This window comes from Stegodyphus dumicola, chromosome 3 (assembly GCF_044657685.1).
Source record: "Stegodyphus dumicola isolate Sdum_Otavi_A_Nest chromosome 3, ASM4465768v1".
NCBI classification, from domain to species: domain Eukaryota; kingdom Metazoa; phylum Arthropoda; class Arachnida; order Araneae; family Eresidae; genus Stegodyphus; species Stegodyphus dumicola.
The window spans coordinates 266,509,626-266,531,865 of NC_140770.1; the positions used below are offsets into that span (position 1 = coordinate 266,509,626).

Genomic DNA, 22,240 nt, shown 5'->3' on the forward strand with positions numbered 1-22,240 from the left:
ACCTTATACACTTGAGACTAGAGGGGGACTGGGTATTAGAGGATCCAATCGCTAAATCCTATTAGTGACGAATTATCATCCACCACCTTTCAATTCGGGCGCCACCGCTTCATTAGGCTATTTTGAAGCAGGAGACGGGAAAAGTGTGCAGTGCCCTTGCCGGGACTGGAACCCTGGTACACTCGAATACACGCCGAGTATACTTCTAATTACACCACGAAGGCATGCGGAAAGGAGGGAGAAAATGCCTTATAAGGGAAATCCCATGCACGTTTGTAGCCTAGCTATTTCAATGTTTTTTCGCATGTATATTTAGTTTTTTTTCTTTAAGGACCGACTTGGACGTTTTTCATGTCTTACGGCTAGTAGTAATGTGAAGGTATCTACCCAAATTATTTTTATTGGTAGTTTAGGTATTATTTCAAAAGCTTCAGTTCCTGCGTTCTTCCATTTATATTGCAACCGAGTAACAATTTTATTGTGTTTCATTGTCCTTACCAATTCTTTCGAATACGGAAGTGCGAAATCTATGTTTTTTTCCGTGGTTCTTGATTTTGCGACAAAGTACACTGCTTCATTATCTTATATTCCTATGTGATCCATAAAAGTTTTATATGAAATTTAATTTTGAGATTTCTGAAGATTTATTTTGCTGTTTGAACACTGTTTCATCTTGTTTCTCTCATGTTTTCAAGGTGAATAAGAGACTCTGGCTGTCGCAAAATTATAGGTACAATTTTGATCAGACTCCGTAGTTACTAGATTAGAATTGACCCAACTGGCTGCCTATTTCAATGCAAAAAGCCCTTAGCCTCAATACAAAGAGCGTTCAAATGCCCAAAAACACTGTTATTGAATGACTGTTGCTATCTGTATGAGACTTGTGGTGATTACTTCATGGTTCTTGTTCACCGCAAAAGAAGCGCTTTTTCTGCCTGAGATTTTTTAACCAATTCTACATATTTGATTTCCAGCTCTTTTCCGTTTGGAAGATCTTTATTCCTTTTGTGGGAAATGAATTTTCAGGGATAATTTCGACGGACCGGTAATCTAGATGCTCTTATACAGTTCCATATTATGATGTTGCTGGGATAAATGCTATTATTAAGTTGAAATAGACTGTAAAGCTTTGCATGCATGCAGCCGTTTAGACGTGTTAGTATGACTGCTGAAGACCCTGCGAATGTAATTCCAGAGTCTCGTACCGCTCTTTAGCAAATTCTGAAAATTTTCGGATCAATAGATATTGAAGGTCATCTTCTTGCAAGTATATTATAAACATTGAAGTACCAGAAAAACTTACACAGAACATGTTATGGAAAACATATAGTAGTTACCCCTATGGCGTATATTCCATTTGCATCCATCAGTGGGAATATAGAGTGAGAGATATCTCCGCCAGCTATGAAAGCTGTTTACGATATCAAAATGACAAGTAACAAAGGTTTAAGCAACTTCTAAAGCGATGTCATAGCTGACGCTCGTGAAATGGGCCACAGCATTTTGGAAAGAGAAATAAAATTCGGATTTTTAAAGACGACCATTGAAAGGGTGTACCATGAATACATAAAATCCGACAAAACATTAAATTTAAGATCCTGTGCGCCTGTAGAAAAACGTTACCATTATGGGCTATCAAGAATTACTTCACGTGACAGACGTGTAACGTTGTAGCAGGTAATATCGGAAATTAATGCTAAATCCTCAATACGTTCAGTGTTCTGACTGTGAAACGTAGACTGCAGAATATTTAGTCTAAAAGCTGATGGATCTTTGATGGCAGCATGGTACAGAGCAAAGGGTCTTTCTTGAGAACGGCAAAACCGGTAATGGACACTTGATGATTGGAAACAAGTATCGTGGTCCGACAAATCCCGTTCCCAACTGTATCGAGCAGTATCGTATTGGGAAATCTTGGATTACTAACACCTCTTATCAAAAACAAATCTGATCACGAATAAATTATCTGACCAAAAGATGTAAGAAGGCTGTCTCGAATTCCGAACACTCATAAGTCTACAGCCAACATTTTCAGAGGTATTTTGAGGCACCTTCCGTCTCAAAATTAGCATTCAAGGAGGTCTTTAAACATTCTTTTAGTAATCATGTAAGGACCTTAAGTTTTACTAACGTTTATTTTATTTTAAATCTTTGCTATCACTTCTTATTTTCTACTTCCGGCCAGAATTATAAGCGTTAACTTATTTATGCAAAATTTGTCTGGCGAACGCCAAGTACTTAAGTTGTGGCTTTTTGCCAAGCGAGAGAGAGGAAGGAGTTAATCGAAGCAGGCCGCTTACCTTAGAAGTTTTACTCAGTTGCTGGTTGCCTTCCAGGCCAGAGGTTTAATCCTCTTGATAATTTTTAAACGTATTGTAGTGTTAACAGTTCTCTGTACTACATACGGCTTCCTGTTAATATAAGGCCAATCTTCCACGTTTATTATTTCAAAGTTAAGAGTTTAGTTATATTTTTATATTCTTACGTTTAGACCACAAGTAGTGGGTCTTTGTATTCCGAAGTACGGAAATTATTGTAAAGAGAGAAAAATAAAGGGTTTTGTATACCCTTCTTGTGTATCCTGTCTACTTCCCACAGTTATTGAACATAGCTTTAGTAAGCTCTCTGTTCCGAGTCAGGTCCTTGCATGTTCCCGAAGAAAGTAAGACGGAACATTGAACCTGATAGTGGCGCCCGACGAAGAGGAATAATGGATCATGGCCGAGTTTCAAGAAGAACCTGTGCTGCCTGCAGAAACGGCTCAGAATCCAGAAATGCCAGCTGCCGCCCTGGAAGGATTTGGTTACATCGTCCAGACCATGCGCGCTTCGATGAAACCAGAAGCAACATTTAATGGAAACTCACCGGTAACCAGTTTTTTGGAAAAATTGGATGACCACTTCATGCTCTACCCCGTGCACAAGTTTCAAAAAGTTACCTTAGCTACCAGCGCTTTGAGGGGCCAAACGCTTAATTGGTTCAAATGTATAGGCAGAAGTCTCTTGGGTCAAGCGGGAAGTCCCACCTATACTTACGAAAATTTCAAGACTGCCGCAGTAAAAGCCTTCCCTGTTGTAAGGGATCGTGCGAAATTAGAAACGGAACTTTTCAGCATGTATCAGCAAAGAATCGAAAATCTCTCAAGCTTTATTTTAAGAAAAATTCACGTCTTCAAACTCTTGTATGGAAACCGTCCGGATCCTGAGATAATTCAAGTGATTTTGCCGAGGTTACTGCCCCAAGTGCAAGACTTTATTCAATTAAGAAATGCGACTACACTGGAAAAGTTATTTGAGCTAGCAATCTAGTTTGAAAGTAGAAGAACGGCGGATATTGAAAGAAGACGCCAATAATGGTGCGCCAAGACTACAGCAAACTCAAGCAGACGGCTACGGAAGCAAAGCGAATCAGTGGGCAAGGAAACCCGAGCATTCAAAAACAGCCGGCGAACGTCGACAGTTCAATACCAATCCAGGAAAAAAGTCTCAAGGCTAGTGGAAAAAGAAGGAAAGCACGGAAATGAAAAATAATTTAAACTAAAACGGATTTCTGCTGACGGGAGTGTGCGGAAATCCAAAGGCCACGAAAACCCCTCTTCCTTCAAGTTAAATACAGTAATGGTGAAAAATTTGACTCTTCCGAAGATTGAAGTGTTGGTGAATAATATCCCAGCCACCGCACTCCTGGATACAGGCGCGCAGTGTTCCTGTGTGGCAGAAGATTTTTTTAGGAAGTATTTTCGTAAATATCGTATATATAATTCGGATAATACAACAGTGTTAGCTGCGCAAGAAGAAAGATGTAAGTGTATAGGTAAATTACTGCTGTATGTCCGTATCAAGGACGAACAAGTAAAGGTTAAGTTTTTCATAGTAAAGAATCTGCAAGCACATATTATCTTAGGGATAGATTTTCTTTCAGAGGCACAAGCAACGCTGGATTTTAATGAAGCGTCCCTTAAGCTAACGATGAAACCAGTTCGTGGAGAAAAGGCTGAACCGCCGATGTAAAATCTTGACCACCTGCCTAATGAAGAACAGCGAAGAATCCGACAAGTGGTAAGTGAATTTGCTTCATTATTTAGTGATATTCCAGGATTTACTCAGGTTACTAACCATAGTATTGACACCGGAGATTCAATGCCAGTTCGCCACAAAGCATACCGGTATGATAAGAATAAGTAAAAAATTATAGAATGGCATATCACCGATATGCTACGTAAAAAGATCATAACGCCCATCTCAAGTAGTTATGCTAGCCCGGTGGTTTTATGTAAGAAAAATAATGACTATCCATTGACACATCCAAAAAGGTGGAGTTTCGCAATTGATTACCGTAAATTAAACTCCATAACTAAATATCCGGTATATCCGTTACCTATTATTGAAGAAATTCTAAGGAACATAACATCCACCAAATATATGACGATTTTAGTCTTAACGACTGGTTATTTTCAAATAGGGGTTAGGCCTGAGGACGTACCTAAGACTGCTTTTATAACCAAGTCTGGCACTTATGCATTTCTGCGTATGCCGTTTGGCCTTTCAGGGGCACCGGCAACATTTCAGCGATGTATGGACATTGTGTTAAGGCCTGTTCTTGGAAAGTCCACATTTATCTATTTAGACGATATCATTATTACTAGTGATAATCTCGACCAACATGTACAGGATTTAAGACAGGTGTTTTCTTTATTAAATGAGGCCGGTCTAAAAGTTAATGTCGAAAAGTGCAAATTTGCAGCCCCTGAATTAAAATATTTAGGTTACAAAATATCTCAGAAAGGAATCGAGACAGACGAATCAAAAATAATCGCTGTACAAAAGTATCCGACTCCAAACACGGCAAAGAAGCTCTCTTCTTTTCTAGGACTTTGTTCATATTATAGGTTCTTTATAAAAGATTTTGCAGCTATTGCTGAACCATTGTTAAAATTAAAAAGGAAAAAGGCAAGATTCTCGTAGACGGCCGAAGCCAATAGTGCTTTCGAAAAATTAAAACAAGCATTAACGCAAGCCCCTGTGTTGAAATTTCCTGAAAAGGATGAGAATTTAGAAATTTCAACGGATGCTTCGGATTATGCGGTAGGAGCGGTACTTTCGCAAAATCAGCAGCCCGTGGCATTTTTTAGCCGAACTTTAAATCAAACACAAAGAAACTATTCCGCGACCGAGAGAGAGGCACTTGCAGTTCTGTTAGCAGTGCAAAAGTTCCGAGTCTATTTTGGAAAGGCGCCAATAACAGTGTACCCTGATCATGCGGCGGTAACTAGATTGTACTCAGGGAAAAACTTATCCCCAAGGTTAATAAGATGGGCACTCAAGCTACAAGAATATAATCTGGTAATCAAGCATACCCCCGGAAAGGAAAATATCGTAGCAGATGCCCTATCCAGAATTAAAATAGATGAAGAAGGTAATACTGTAAAGGTGGCAATGCTCACAGCATGTACAATAAATTCCCGAGAAACTGTAATAACCGAACTGGGTAAGGATCCTGAGTTTGGAAGCATTTATGAGTAATTAAAGGATCCTGAAAATTTTAGCCACCAAGATATTGTGGCGATAAGAAATAGGGCGGCCCATTACGAACTAATAGATGGTCTATTATTTTATACAAAAACTACGAATTCCAACAACGAATTTCGACCTGTTATCCCAGCTAGTCTTAGATTAAATATCCTGCAGGAGCTCCATGACAGCCCTTTAGCTTCTCATGCTGGTATTCGAAAAACTATCCAACGCGTACGCGACGCAGTCTATTTTCCTGAACTGCAAAAGTTAACAAGGGCGTATGTCCAGTCCTGCCCAACATGTCAAGCAGTTAATTATATTAATTTCCGCCCGGCCGGGTTTCTAAATAGTATTAAATTCGAATTTCCAAATGAAATAATTGGCATCGATTTATTGGGCCCTTTCCCAAAAAGTCAGTTAAATAAAAGTCGCTATCTCCTTGTTATGGTTGATCATTTTAGTAAGTGGACCGAAATTGTTCCCTTAAAACGAGCCTCCGCGAAATTAATTACTGATTCTATTTTAAATAAATATATTTTAAAATACGGGGCGCCCCTAAAAGTTATATCGGATAATGGTCCTCAATTTGTAAGTAATGTATTTGAAGACATGTGTCAAAAACTGGGCATACGTCATTTAAAAATGGTCCCGTATCAGCCGCAATCAAATATAGCGGAACGGGTCAATAGAAATATAATGAAAATTATCCGTAGTTATGTTAAAAATTTTCATAAAAGCTGGGATAACTATGTCAATGAATTTGCTTTCGCCCTTAGGACACCGCAAAACATGATACAACGGGCAAAACTCCTGCTGAGTTATTTTTAGGCAGAAAGATTATAACACCGTTAGATAAATTATTTTATGTGCAACAAAGAGCCCCAGAATTTAAAATGGGTGATATAGAAAAACTAATTAAAGAAGCAAAAAAGAATACTGAAGTAGCACAGAGAAAACAAAAGCTGTATTATGACTTGAAACGACGGGGAGTAACTTATAAAGTAGGGGATGAAGTATTAAAAATTAAGCATTCACTTTCTTCAGCACCAGAAGATAAAACTGCCAAATTTTTTCCACGATTTGAAGGACCATATGTCATAGAAAAAATAACTCATGCTGTAGTGGTGTTAAAAGCCAGAAATGGTGAAACCTGCTCCGCAAACATTGATCAAATCAAACCCTACTATGATCGTAATAAAATGCAAATATTTACAGATCTTTTGCAGGATCCGGCACGGCAGACACGGCAGGCACAAGCTCCAGAGGTGGAACAACGACAAGTACAAGGGCAAGCCATTAAGAGGCAGGAGCAAGTGAAAAGAAAGTTTCCCCGCGGGAAAATAGAAGGTAACAAGAAAAAGAAGCCGTTCCACCGTCCAGAAAAGAGAGCTCACGAACACCCCCAGAATGAAGAAGGGAGAAGGACGACGTATGCAAAGAGAGCCAGGAGAAATGACGGCAACTATAACCCGGCTCTAAAACGGAAGATCTACTCATCCGACAGGACTCTCCGCAGCAAATTTCGCCGAACTGCGGAAGGGCCACCAGCGGCGGAGGAAAAGTTACAAGGAAAATTTGAACGGCCAGCAACGAGGTCCAAGCAGGAACGCGAAAGAAGTTTACCGGTTCCGCCAAGACCACAGGCAGAGGCGAGAAAGAAGGTATTCAAGGGTGACCGAACTGGAGAAAAAAGAAAGCTTCTAGAGGAAGGCACTGAAGGGCGAGCCCGCACAAGAAGGAGGATAAATCAAACGAGAGTGTGCGCTACCTTCCAGGACTGGGCTCAGAAAAGAATGTCCGAATATCACAAAGATAAGTAAAATTTTATGTTACTTTGCAAACTTAAGTTAATCTTTCATTCTTACTGCAAGTGGCAGATTTCAAGAAGTTTTACCTCATGTGAGGTCTACCTTTATCGCCAAAAGGGCGAGAAATGAGTTGTTACCGATTTTGGTATTATGTTTTTCAATTACTTGCGCGTAAAACTAAAGTTGATGTATAATAGGAATATGTAAAGACTTAAATATTGTAAAAGTTATTGTATAAATTTTATTTAAAACATTCTGGCAAGAAAGAAGTTTTAGTCTGAAAGACTTTTTGAAATGTAGTATTTCAATGTAGAAGAACTGGCACTTGCTTTGAAAAGAATAGAAGTTAACAATGTACTACTAATGTATGTTTTCAAATGCGTAAAATTAACGGCAAGTTAATATGTTCTTATATACAATGTGAACTGTTATTTTAAATGTTAAGAAATACCGTGATATGGTAAAAGTGAAAGTAATGTTAATTTTTTTTTTATTCGTGTGACTGTAAAAAGACCAAATCATGGTGAATATGTGTTAAAGGTTGAATGAATGTAGTTAGGCTCTCTGACGCTACACTTCAGAGTTAGCCACTTTCAGAATAGTACCTCAGGGTTTAGAGTTGAAGTTAGGGTGTGTTACGAGGTCTTGGTATGTTGAATTTTAACACGTTAGTGTTTTGATTGTAGGAGGAAGTGTTGAACACGTATACATAAACACATTCGTGTTTGGTGTTCTTTTACAACACATGTCAGAGAGCACGGGGAGAGATAATTAAAATAGCCATGAATCAAATAAGAATGTTAAGAGAAATATAAATATGCATGTTACTTGCCATTTCATTGTGTAACATTTCATTAAACTAGTTTTCCTTCCAGATCTCTGGAAGGAACCAGATTTGAATAAAAGCTCCTGTTTAGATGCAGTACAGATGAAAAATTGCGTGTCCTTGGAGCTGCTATTGTAAAAACAAATTTCTTTTTTTTTTAAATTTCTAGTTTCTAGTGAGAGATGTTTGTAAAAGATTGGCCTCGCGTTAGATTCTAGAGCTAAAAGTTTTCAACAAGGTCGTTTTAGACCTCAGTTTCAAACTAATAAACTCTGGCGGGAAGTATGTAAGGATCTTAAGTTTTACTAACGTTTATTTTATTTTAAATCTTTACTATCACTTCTTATTTTCTACTTCCGGCCAGAATTATAAGCGTTAACTTATTTATGCAAAATTTGTCTGGCGAACGCCAAGTACTTAAGTTGTGGCTTTTTGCCAAGCGAGAGAGAGGAAGGAGTTAATCGAAGCAGGCCGCTTACCTTAGAAGTTTTACTCAGTTGCTGGTTGCCTTCCAGGCCAGAGGTTTAATCCTCTTGATAATTTTTAAACGTATTGTAGTGTTAACAGTTCTCTGTACTACATACGGCTTCCTGTTAATATAAGGCCAATCTTCCACGTTTATTATTTCAAAGTTAAGAGTTTAGTTATATTTTTATATTCTTACGTTTAGACCACAAGTAGTGGGTCTTTGTATTCCGAAGTACGGAAATTATTGTAAAGAGAGAAAAATAAAGGGTTTTGTATACCCTTCTTGTGTATCCTGTCTACTTCCCACAGTTATTGAACATAGCTTTAGTAAGCTCTCTGTTCCGAGTCAGGTCCTTGCACGTTCCCGAAGAAAGTAAGACGGAACATTGAACCTGATAATCAAAATCGTAAAAACAACCTTGTATTTAAAGTAAGTATAATGAAACACTCAATCGATTTCAAGGGCAGCTAAAGATCCCTCCTCATCAGGAGAAAGAAATACCTAGAAAGAAGAAAATAAAGGAGAAGGAGTCCCAGAAACACGTGGTCCTTATCAGCACTGCACGTGGTTATAACTGAATTTTTAATCAGAGTTGCACTGGCCGCCTACTTTTACTGAGCCAGGCTATCTGATCTAGCATAAAGGACAAGAAAAATTAGCGAAGTTAAAATAGGGAGCGAGGGGCAATGCACCTTCACGCTCAAAATCTGAACTTCAAATAATGGAAAGCAACCACTGAACGGATTTTTATACCCTCTGGTAGTACCAAACGCGAGGAAGAAACGCGAATTATTTGAAAGCAGTTGCGATTGACCGTGGATTTTCTCCCGTGATTATTGATAAAGCCGTTAAAAAATTTTCAGATTCCCATCAAAGAAGACATTCCGCTGTTAGAAATAATATTAATGACCTTGTCGTGCTTCCATTTTATCCTTCTGTTAGCTATAAAATTGCACGGATTCTCCAGAAATTCAATTTTCAAGTCGGTTTCTCCCCTATTAATAAAATTCACCCTTCGATTCTAAAAGATTGCGTTTCTGTCTTGAATTCTTGGGGAATTTATAGTATATCGTGTTAGTGTGGTTTAAGATATATTGGCCAAACAAAAAGAGCGTTGAAGTTTCGTATCAAGAAACAGGAATCTTATGTCAGAAAAGGCGAAGTTAACAAGTCTTCAATAGCGTATCATAGTTGGACATTTAACCATAATTTTGACTTTGGGTCTGCGAAAAAATTATCCAAAAGGCTTCTTCCATAGGTGAATTGGATTTTCTTGAGGCTTTTCACATTCACAAAGATTTAGCAGGTTTAGTTAATGATTTGAAGTCCAATCCAGTCCTTCCTAATGCCTTTAAAATTCTACTATCTTAATTCAGTTATTTTTGCCGATAGATGGCGTTACCTCCTCGCGTTTGGTATTACCAGAGGGTATAAAAATCCGTTCAGTGGTTTATTTGAAGTTCAGATTTTGAGCGTGAAGGTGCATTGCCCCTCGCTCCCTATTTTAACTTCGCTAATTTTTCTTGTCCTTTATGCTTGATCATTTCTTGTCCTGGCTCAGTAAAAGTAGGCGGCCAGTGCAACTCTGATTAAAAATCCAGTTATAACCACGTGCAGTGCTGATAAGGACCACGTGTTTCTGAGACTCCTTCCTCTTTATTTTCTTCTTTTTAGGTATTTCTTTCTCCTGATGAGGAGGGACCTTTAGCAGCCCTCGAAATCGATTGAGTGTTTCATTATACTTACGCTAAATACAAGGTTGTTTTTACGATTTTGATTGTCACATTAGCGTGTTTCTCTTCTAGTCTATTCTTTTAGTATTTCCCTTTGTTTAACTCTCATTAACGAAACAAGCAAGTGACTTAAAGAAGCATTAATCTGCACTGAATGAAATTATAGCCATATTGTGTTGCAGACAGAAATTGTGGAAGCTTTGGCAATGAGAATTTTTTGGTTTTTGTTATTATGTATGATATTATGTCAAGCTAAATACCGTGGGCTTAGAAGTTAACAATTAAGATGTAAGGAAGTTACTAAAGGACTTAAAAAGATCTAAACAAGAAAGAACTGGTTCTTTCTGAAGAGCTGCAAGGAAAATTGGTTTGAATGAAATGCCTTATGAGGAGGAAGAAAAAGAAAAATTTGGTTATTTAATCCTTAAAGTTTGTCCAAAATGGGCTAATTTACGCTAGCTTTCATGTAAAAGATATCAGTCTGATTTACCAGCAGGAAGCTACATCAAAGTGTTTTTAGTGACAATGACAGGTTTCACATTAGAAACATTTTGAAACATAAACGGTAACAAAACACATTAGGCAAACTTTGAGTTAATGGGAATTCAGTAACTCTCAAGCACTAAGAGACAACGAAAGAATAAAAGAAGATGCTTCAGAAAGAAATTAACTATGTTTTTATGGAAGGAGACTTTTCATTAAAATAATAATATCTCTTCCTCTTCTCTTCGTCATTTCTTTCTACCTAAGCCGTCCAATTTCCCTTCGTAAGGGTAAAATTAAATGACGGTTTTCGTCCATTTAATCTCTTTAATATTGTGATTACTCTTTGCTTTCTTAGATTTAATGATTTTCATTTGTTTTCGTGCTATGAATTTGTGCACAAAATACTGTTGTTAAATTTAAATAAGCAATCACTAGAGGTTCCAGAAACGGATTCATTTATTTTACATTAAATCCTGTGGGGAAAATAGTTCCGATTTACGAACATTATGGATGACTAATGGCACTTAGGAACGAATTAAATTCGTAAACTGAAGTTTCACTGTAGATGGATTAGTGCTTGATGCGACCGCTATCAAACCATGGATCCCGCTTGTCGGCAGAGAACTGTGCCAAGTGGTGAGTGCCCATAATGGTACATGTTTGTTTCTTTGGAATAGTATCTCTGGTACATTTACAAGCGTCAGGGAGGTAATACGTGCCGTGGCTGTTCCAACTGGACAATCACCTCCACACAAGAATCGGATCGCAACATTCTGGTTATAGTAGGAGTACTCATTTGAGTTTGGAGTTTACATTTCTTTTTAGATTTGAACTTCATAGAACACTGCATTTAGGATAGGATGTCAGGCAACGCTCTGTCGAACACAGAACTTTGTAATGCAACCAAATTGCGGAATGTTTGCAAGAACGTATGGCATATATAGCCTACAGCATATTTTCAGAAGCTCGTGGAGTTAGTTTTTACAAAGCAGTTTTAAACCAAAACATAATTGCAATATATTATAATTGCAATGTATAATTGCAAAAATAATACTAACATACATACACGCACACCTATATACATAGCAGGAAAAATTTCAGAATAAATATAATTAGAATGCTATAATTTTTTAAATAAATGTACAACCTAAAATGCAAAAGGCCTGAATCCTTTGGTATTATTTAAAGCCGAGCAATTTTGTGTAAATTACGTACGGAGATATCGTATCTGCAATAATTTTATAAATTTCATATTATGAAAGAAATATTATGTGTCATTAGTTTCTATAATAAGACAAAAACAAATCGATTCGAATTTTTATAATTGACGAAACTCAATCAGTATTTCGCACTAATTTTGAGAAAAGAAGCCTGATTTTTATTAAATTGGTTAAACCCGTTTTTCAGTAAATTCAATTTTTATTAACTAAGCTAAAGTTATTTTTAATAAAGCCAGTTGTATTAAATTGCACGAAGCACGTATTTTGTTGAACTGAGCTCCAAATCTATCAAAACTTTAATTTGTCAATTACTATGCGTATTTTTCTTATTTGCCTATTATGGCTTTTCGGAAATAAAAAACTCTCTAATTCTTTTGTATGTGTTTAATAAAGCAGATAAATATAAATTTTAATTATTTCTTGCTATACAATTTCACATATTCTTACATAAAGTTTGCTTTTATAAAATTCAAAGCAAATCTTTACAAAAGTAAAATGTAACATATATACATATACCGGGTGAGCCAAAAGTTCGTTATAACTTTAAAAATTTATAAAAAAGAAGAAACTATGATAAAGAAGGGCGGTTTGCAAGAAAGGGCTCGCAGAGAAGTCGTATTTTTTTAGCAGCAATAAATAGTTTTAGTTTCAAATATTCCCGGTAGAAGGCGCTGATGACCCGAAACACAATGAACAGGCGCTCCATTTACAATGTTCTGAATGTCATGTTCAACAATTGCTATTGAAAGAATAAATGAATGGAGCGCACTGTTCAATGAGCGTACTGTTCAGTGACCCGAAACACAATGAACAGGACGCAAATGGAGCGCTCCATTCATTTATTCTTTCAATAGCAATTGTTGAACATGACCTCCAGAACATTGTATGGCGCAACCAAGGTGATTCACAAGCCTGTTACAGCTTAATGTAACATGCCGGAATGAATTACGAAAACCTTTGAAAGATAGAATCTTTGAGTTCAGCCGATGTTTAAGGAAATGAACGGTACACAAGTGATTTCAAATAGCCCAACAACCAGAAGTCAACCGGAGTGAGGTCGGGTGATTATGAAGGCCATGTGATCTTGCCACCTCTACTGATCACTATCTTCACCAAAGGTACTCAATAGGAATCGTTTTACTGGATTTGCATAGTATGGCGGTGCGCCATCGTGCATAAAGCTTGTTACAAATAACACACCTCGTCGATTGAATACGGGCACGACTTTGTCACGCAAAAGATTGAGATCAGTGGTTACTGTGCACGTTTCCCAGCCAGATTCTTCAAAGAAGAACGGTCTGACAATGAAAGACGAGGAGAAGCCACACCAGACTGTCAACTTGGCTGGATGCAATGACTTCGTCGTGTATTCACGAGGATTTTACGTCACCCATATACGAATGTTCTGGGTTTTGACATCCTCGTGTAGTGTGGAGTGCGCCTCATCCACCCAGAAAACGTTGAACAATCACTGAGTGTCGCTTTCAATTTTTGCCATAGCCCACTCGGCAAATGGATCATAGCTGTGTCTTCCAGTTGTAACTAACTCGTGCAGTGATTGCAATTAATAGGGATAGGGATGCAATATCCCATATTGGATACGTCGAAACGATGAGCTGGGCAGATCCAGTATCCTTACAGCTATGCGGGCGCTGCTACTCTCCATCCCTTTATCCAAACAAGTTCCATCAGGATAAGCCTCCAAGCCATACCTCTATTTTTTGACTGCTGATCTCCATGGATGATTCCTCGGCTATATCAATCATAGTAGTTTCCATGGCAGTAATTCGGCCCTTCGTCAACGAGGGTCTTCCACTTCGCGGCCGATCCTCCAAAGAGCGAGTTTCTTCGAACCGTTTGACAAGCTTCAGTATAACAGAACACGGTATGGGGCCATTCTTTGTGTTTCGCAGTGCGAAATTTTCGCAACTCAACAGTTGCTGACTCTCCGTTCAAATAGATTAACTTTGCCAACAACGCTCGGTCGCGTAATGATAACATTCTGAAAGCGAATGAGAAATCTTCGTGTTTCACGGCTTTTATTGCAAGATTAATTTGCATAATTCTGCTGAATCTCTCGCATGTCAGCGCCCTCTACCAGTGACATTTTTAGCTAAAATATTTTTGCTGCTAAAAAAAGTCCGACTTCCTTGTGAGTCTTTTCTTGCAAATTGCGCTTCTTTATCATAACGTTTTCCATTTTGTGAATTTTTAAAATTTTAAAGAACTTTTGGCTCACCCTGAAAATACAAACATTAAACATGTTTAGCTAAAATGACAATCATAAAATTCCTTTTAACATCAATTTTCCCTCTTAATAGTTAATTTTTTAGTAAATACACTTCAATATAAACTATTAATTTTCTTAAAATTTCTTTATAGGTGTGTCTCGTGTGCAAGACATAAAAAAGAGTATGGTTAGGAAAATTTCAGGAAAATAAAAGTAGAAGACACCTATGCATATATTATAAGTGATATTTTTATTCAATAGTACTGATGTTGCCTGAAGTCTGTTTTTGTACGCGTAAAGTTCTTTTTATCTATTAAAAAAAAGGAAAAGTTTTAATAATTTTTGTTATTTGTGAAAAATGTTACCTGAAAATAAATCTTAAATTACCAGAGAATGATTAACTAAAAACAAAGATCAGATCTGGTGATGCGCACCAAGGTAATCAATCTTTTTTACGAGGAGAATTAAAAATAAATTTTTACCTTGTGATTCACTGGTCATAAAATAAATACTATACTCGCTGAAAGAAATATTCTTTCTCTGTGAACAAAGCTGGAAAAATTCTTATGATTATGATTGAAAGAGATTATTTTTTAATACCATGCCATATTAACTGAGCCTTCCTTTTCGAGCGTCATTGAGAACAAAACTGAAGAAACGGAAACAAATGCATCAAATTTTGGCATAATGTTTGGTGCAGATTTAATATATGTTAGAAATTTATGCAGGAGTTCCTTTTTTTGTATCATTAATTTCCTTAACATAAGAAATTTGAGCGATTTCATTTGAATGCAAATAACATCTAAGTAAGAGTTAATAAATTATTGATGAATTAAAAAACGTTCCTCCGTATTTCACAGCTGTTAAAAACAGTACTTTAATAATTACACTTTAAAAACGCAATAAAAATCCTACTGGTAACAGAGAAGATAAAATCACAGAAGAGAGATATAAGCTACTGTAGCATTACTATTCGGCATTTTCATGACATCTGTAAAAACAAATTATATACATGGAATGCAACACGTTACAAACATCCATAGTGAAAAGGCTTTTACAAGATTTTACGTTTATTACAATGAAGACATTCAAAATAGGAAAGAATGTTAGATGCTACATTAACACAGCTACGCGACTTGTTCCAGTCGCTCCAGTCATCTTCTCTAACGCTAGACCTGCGAACATCCTATAAAATGAGAAAAAGATTTAAATCGGCAAAGAAACTAACAGGAAATATCCCAAAGCAACGAAACGAAACGAGTTTTTCACAGAATAACGAAGCTTATATAGCTTATTCAAGGTCGTATACCGCAACTGTTGGCTACATTAAGAGGGTCGAGCGGAGGAGCATTTCACTTCAAAATGACAAAAAATTGGGGCGAGAATATCCACAATACACGACATTCGTCATAGAATCTAAAGATTTCAACAATTATATTAAAACACAGTAAAATAATTCTTCATTTTTCTGAACGTCATATGTCTGAAGGTAAAATGGTAGGATAATGTAAGACATAATATAATTTATATTCATATGAAAGATGGAGTCCTCATTTAATTTCACGCGGAAGTCTCAAAACGTGAACACCAAGTGTTTCTAAATATCGAGGTACATGACTTGGGTAGCAGAAACAGCTCCACATGCACTGAGAAAAGCCGCTGCACACACTGTGGCCACATTCGATCCTACAGCTTCAACGATACTTCCCATGGACAAAGAGAGGATGAACTGGGAAAGGAAAACCATACTGCTGACAGTGGCAACATCAGTTCCGATACCTCGCACGCCACAATCGCTGCCCGTTCGGTCATCTTTAAACTAAGGGATAGAGAAAAATTCAGTTATTTGGTCCCATTGATATCTATATCATTTCAAACAAAGAGGATATTGTACAACAACAACATAAGTTAGTCTTATAAATATTCCTTAACATGTTTTTAAAACTATACTTAGTTTATGTTAATACGATTGATTTAATTCAAGAACGGAAGGAAATCAGAGTTGGAAACACACTGCCTTAATATTATTATGCATAAGCATATTAGTTGAAAAGTATTCGCCTGCCCTTTATAATTCAATATCCCACTTATTTTGATTCTATCCGCCCAAACGGTATAGTGGTTATGGGAGCCTATTGCGATACCGAAGGGCCAGGGTTCGAATCTCGGACAAGTCATGGCTGTGATTGTCCATTTCTCTACAGGAGGTTCTTCCACAACAACTTCCTATGGTCCTTTCACTACTTAGTAGTGGCCAAGCCTAAGTCAGCGTCTATCAATAGCAAAGAAAAATATTTTGATCTACTGGGCCATTAACTCACAAGAAGATTGTTTGGCTTGAGTTAGAGAAAAAAATTCTGTCAGCGTTCTTTATACATTTGCTTCCAGTATCTACCCTAACGAGGTTTCAAAGATTGGTCAATATACAATATAAACGTATAATTGCATTTTGGTAGAACTTACCTTCCTAGTGCAGTGGTAATGGGCAATCAACAAGTAGGGCATTGTAAACAGAGTCGAATACATGACACCAGCAGTTGGGGACAGAAGTATGACTGCTGCTGGATGTCTTGTTATAGCCATAACAACCATGCCAATAGAATACACCAACTGCCCACCAATGTAGACGGGTTTTGCTCCTGTAATATGTGAAAGTGCATTACACACATCACAGGAAGTAAGTGCATCTCATAAAAATAATTCATAGTACTAGGCATATATATATGTCAGACATGCGCAATTGAATTCCGCTGCAATAAAATTTTATACAAAGAAAATTTGATACTCTTAAGGCAAACCATAAGTTATTAAATTTCAGATCAAGGCCATTAAAACTAAGTAAGCGAAATCATTTAACTAAAGGTCTACTGTCAAAGTAAAGTCGACAGTAACTTGCTGTACTATAAAAAAAGAAGCAAAGATCTAGGATTTTGCAGCTATAAAGTTATAAATTCTTTATCGGAAAGCCGTTTACTATTTCTATTATTGTTTATGGTTTCTGTTCTTTAAAGGTTCCCCTCTAGAATATTCAGTACCTAGTAAAAGTTTTCTTCTATTTACTCTCTATCCTTCGTTAGATACTTTTAGGTTCCTTTTCTAGGAGCATAGGAGATGTAGTAATGTTAAGTGAGTGTTTTTCAGAAAAGGATATAGTTATTGTTGGGTGTACAAATAAGTTTTTTTTTTTTTTGTAACTTTGAAGCTTTATTCAGAGAAATTGGAGGAATAAATTTTATTCAAAGCAATGTCCATCGTTAGTTACGACTTCTTCCCATCTTTCAGGTAGCATTCGAAATCCTCGTTTAAAAAATTCCTCGTCTTTTGAGGCGATCCAAGACCCGACCTAATTTTTGGCTTCTTCGTATGAAGTGAAGTGCTGCTCGGCCGAGTCATGAGTCATCGACCGGAACAAGTGAAAATCGGAAGGAGCAATGTGTGGTGAATACGGCGGGTGGGGTAGATTATCCCACTCAAGCGTCTCTAAAGTTTCCTTGGCAGCATGTGGACGAGCGTTGACATATTGAAAGATCACTTTGTCATGTCTTTTGGCATACTGGGGGCGTTTGATCTTCAATGCTCGGCTCAGTAGCATCAACTGTTGTTTGTAACATCCCCCAGTGATGGTTTTGAAAAGGCTGGAGTAGCTCTTAATACATCACTCGAGTTGATCCCACCAGATGCAAAGCATTAGCTGCCGACCATGAATATTCGGTCTGGGGCGCTGAAGTTGATACATGGTCGAGCTTACCCCATGATTTTCTGCGCTTTGAATTTTTTTAACTGTTTAAAACTAATTTTGTTTAAAAATAGCATTGGTCTTTACATTTTTTTTATTATTATTGTTCTAATTTTTAACATCAGGGTTCTGTAACTCTGCTAGATATGTTAAAATAGCTTCTCTTTACTTTTAGTTCCTTTATGAAAATTTTATGAAATTATTTTTATTCACAAATCATGTGCTCTTTGGTTGTGGTGTATATGCTAGTTCTTTAAATTTAAAATCCGAAAGTACAAATTTCAGTTCTTAAGATTAAAGTTCTTAAGTTAAAGATTTAGTTCATATGTTGTAAAACTTTAACGAATTTTTGATTAAAAAACTCAACGACTTCAAAGCGAGCAGTTGCAACCCTGTAGGGAATAAAACAATTTTATCTCCAGCGCGCGAGACTGTCTGTCGGAAATTCTAAAGATATGTTGTTTTTAAATATTTTTAACCCAACGTGGCGTTAGCCTAAATGCTCTCGAAATGCGCATGTGTCTGTAAATGGAAATATATAATATATATATATAAAATCTAAAAGCTTTCAGATTTCCATATTCTTTATAATCATGTCGATTTTGCTGCAGTACGAAATAGTTTACTATTCATATATTTTACTACGGAATAACAGAATGAATGGGTTAAGAGAAAAGAAAATACTTACCAAATTTTTGAACTAAAGCTTCAATGAAATAGGAATACGCCGAACAAGATAAAGAATATAGGGCCATACCCCAACACGCAAATCGGACGCCATCTTCATAAATTCTGTGGCTTTCAGAACCTTCCGGAGCTTGTGGATCACCCCCGTACACACACTCGCCTACAAAGTCTGTAAAGTATAAGGAGTAACAAACCAAAGACATCCAGCAAAAGAGATTTGTCAAACAGAGGATTTTCAATGAAGAAGGCATGATAACAATTGATTTTAAATACTCTTTTAAAGTTGGTTCTTCACCTGGAGATAAAATTTCATCAATCGCGACAACGTCTTGTGTTGAAGCTGAAACAATACAAAAAGAATTTATCATCAGGTAAATTTAAGAATTAAAAAAAAACGTACATACTATACAATTTTATTTGTAGCTCAAAGACGATTCATACCTTTTTATATTACTTTACTCATCAAAGGTTTGGTATTGTCCGAACTGGCGATCTACCTAATTTTGTTAGTTTTATAAAAAAGATATTCTTTCTCAGAACATTTTGTTTGTAAAAGCAATGTTGCTTTCACGGGCAATTTTTCCGTTGAATTTGCGAATGTTTCTTATCAATTTACTCTAAAAAATTTCAAGTTTACGTCACAAAGAGTTGAAATAAGAAGCAGATCAAAGAAACTGTTATCTTAAGCGGCAACAGAATTTAATTTATCTCTCATTTTTTACTCTCGTTTTTTTTCCTGCCATTTTATCGCATGTTTAAAATGAAAACTAGGAAATTTGATCTTGCGATAGCCACCGAAAAATCAACTGTTCAATTAATCATTGATAAAATAAAAAGTAATTGATTATTTATTGTTTACATTTAATTTTCATTAAATTATGAAATTAAAATTTTATTTTTATTAAATTTATTATTTAATTAAAATTTTATTTTATTTTATATATTATTTATATATTTTTTAATAATTATATATTATTTAAAATATATATTTTAAATAATTAAATAAAATATTACAAAATTATTTTATACAAATTTTAGTGGCGCCATCTATTGATCGGTAAAGTAACTATACAGTTAAGTAAGATATATCGCCTGTTAGGACAATGCCAAAGGTTTTGCTAGAAATTTATGTAATACTTGGTTACTGTGAATTCACGTATGCTAGTATCTCAGCTTTACCATTCTTGTAATATATCTTTATACCTTCTGTTATCATAGTTTTAGCGTATTTCAAAATTTTTTTGTTGCTAATTTGCAGCGTTTACGAATTAATTTCGTTTGCTATGCCTATTATTTGAAGCAATGATCTTTGGGAATAGATAAAACGCTTGTTTCTTTCTTAAATGGAGTAAAAAAGCCAAATAAGGTCTTTAAACCCAAAAAAATGTTGGTCAAAACAACCACTACTAATCTTACAAGTTTAAAATCATAACGACAGAATTAAAAAGGTATATTTAGTCGAGACTCGAACTTCCCTACGTAACTTTATCACGAGTGCAACGTCGCTGTAAATATGTATATAGACTTATTTTGCCGTATATTATTTATGTACTCATTTTCGATTTTATTTGCATGTATTTATATTATTCTAATAAATAATATTGTATAATCTTATTTGTATACTTTATTATGACATATACCTATCATGAACAACAGAACAAGTCTGATTTTCACCCTGTCTTCGCCTCTCCTGGTCCTGGGCTTCGTCTGCGTGTTTCTCTAAACTTGTGACGTCATGCTGTCACCCCCTCTTCGCACTATTGATGCCTCCTTTCAATCGTCATTGCCAACTACCGTCATGCGCCCTTCGGGCCTATGTGCTATGAGCCGGAAACGTTGCGTAAAAACAGCAATATGCCGGCAATATTGATGATGTTGATGATGATGATGATATATTTAGTCCTTCCACTGTCATTAAGTCAGAACTCAATTGTTAAGGTTAGGTTAGATTATTCGTATATAGCAAAGACACAAGAGCTGTCTATCTAAGAGAAGACTTCGGAAAACTGTCTTGCGATCCCAATCACATTATGTTTCGGCTACGCGTGACTGAACGTCGAAAGGAACAATTCTCAGAACCCGCTCATTTCCATGAAACCCACGTAGCTAGGTTACCATTTTCACTTGCTACAGAGACCTTGAACTCCAAACAGTAATCGATTATCCCTCAGATTGGGATCACGTGATCCTTCAGAAGCAGAACTTTCATATGATTGGTTGACTTTACCTGGAACAGAGCTCCAGGGAGACATTTTCGGTGAGGTTTGAAAAAATCTCGCGTAGCCGTAACATCGTTTCCGTAGCTAGGCGGGATTTCGCTTCCAGCGGGGCTCTTTTTTCTAGGAATCCTCCCGTTTAAACCAGTGCTACCAGAATCTCGTTTCTCAGAAAAGTTCCGTCTAACAGGGTCTGTCGCTAGAAGTGATAACTTCTTTACTTTCATGCGCACCTAATGTGCATGCCGGTTGACGAAATTTAACTTGCATTTTTCATATCTCGAAAGCACGACTTAGACTATATATTAGATTTATATATAGCGTTGTTCTAACATAGGTATTTTGACATAAAATCGGACTTTTTCTGGGCAAATTGCCCCTTTGGACTAAAAATAACATTTTAAGCAGCTCTTATAACCGAAAAACTTTAGTACTCCGAGGAACCTACTTAAATTTCATGTTAACTGAAAATGAATAAGAATTTCAATTGAAAAATTCATAACGATGTGTCCAGCGATGAATAATCACTGCAAACTACATAGGTATGATAAAAAACGATTAATACACTAAAACATTCATATACCCTTAACTTCTGTAGATTGTTCTAGATAAATTTTGAAAATATCATTCAGAATTGTTAGTATTTAAACATATCATGGTATCGTACAGTTTAATTTGAAGTTTGGCCTTTTAAAACTTTGCTACGAACGAATTCAGCAAATTAGAATTTTTTTTTTCCTTTCTTCTTCCTTATATGAAGTAAAGGAAGTGTTGCAATCGTGATAAATTTCAGGTATCGTATTTCAACAGGAATATCCATTTTGATCTTTCCCAAATCCATTTGGACGATATTTTTTTTGGTTGATGTCTGTACGTACCGACAGATTAAAGGACTCTGTTTTCCAAAAGGGGTTGTAAAATCGATTTGAAATGGATTCAAAAGATTTTTATTCGTGACATGTGTATGTACGTTCGTACTTACATATATATACACACGTCACGAAACTTACGTATGTATGTAAGTATCCCGCATAAGTCGAAAACGATTACCCGTAGAACGTTGAAATTCATATACGGGGCTGCTATAACATTGAGTTGTGCATCTCCTCTTTTTATTGCAATCGACATCATTAAACGTATATATATATATATATATAAGATAAAAAATATAAAAGCAAACTGATTTTAATTGGATATAACTTCTTTTATTTTTTTATTTAATTTGGGGACTTCCTATGTCTGTCTGAAAAATAGCGCTATAAGTCTCATGTAAAGGGAAACTGGTGTGAGAAGCCGATGACCCAGTGGACTAAATC

General features: G+C 36.3%; 2 protein-coding genes across 4 annotated transcripts in view; one reads left to right on the forward strand and one right to left on the reverse strand.

The window, feature by feature from the left end:
* LOC118196868 (2-Hydroxyacid oxidase 1-like) overlaps window positions 1-14,576 on the forward strand; it is a 47,206-nt gene extending 32,630 nt beyond the window's left edge. Inside the window, exon 8 of the mRNA XM_085814107.1 lies at window positions 14,438-14,576. Coding sequence (XP_085670233.1) covers window positions 14,438-14,496 — 59 coding nt within the window. The 3' untranslated portion in view covers window positions 14,497-14,576. The remainder of the gene's footprint in view (window positions 1-14,437) is intronic.
* Window positions 12,425-22,240, reverse strand: part of LOC118199423 (membrane-associated transporter protein-like) — a 29,873-nt gene continuing 20,057 nt past the window's right edge. For 2 of the 3 annotated variants that reach the window (XM_035371282.2, XM_035371281.2), the window contains exons 3-5: window positions 18,710-19,048; window positions 16,749-16,924; window positions 12,425-16,104 (exon numbers count right to left, since the gene is read on the reverse strand). In XM_035371282.2, coding sequence (XP_035227173.1) covers window positions 15,883-16,104; window positions 16,749-16,924; window positions 18,710-19,048 — 737 coding nt within the window. In that variant the 3' untranslated portion in view covers window positions 12,425-15,882. The remainder of the gene's footprint in view (window positions 16,105-16,748; window positions 16,925-18,709; window positions 19,049-22,240) is intronic. The other variant, XM_035371283.2, reaches the window with a different exon arrangement.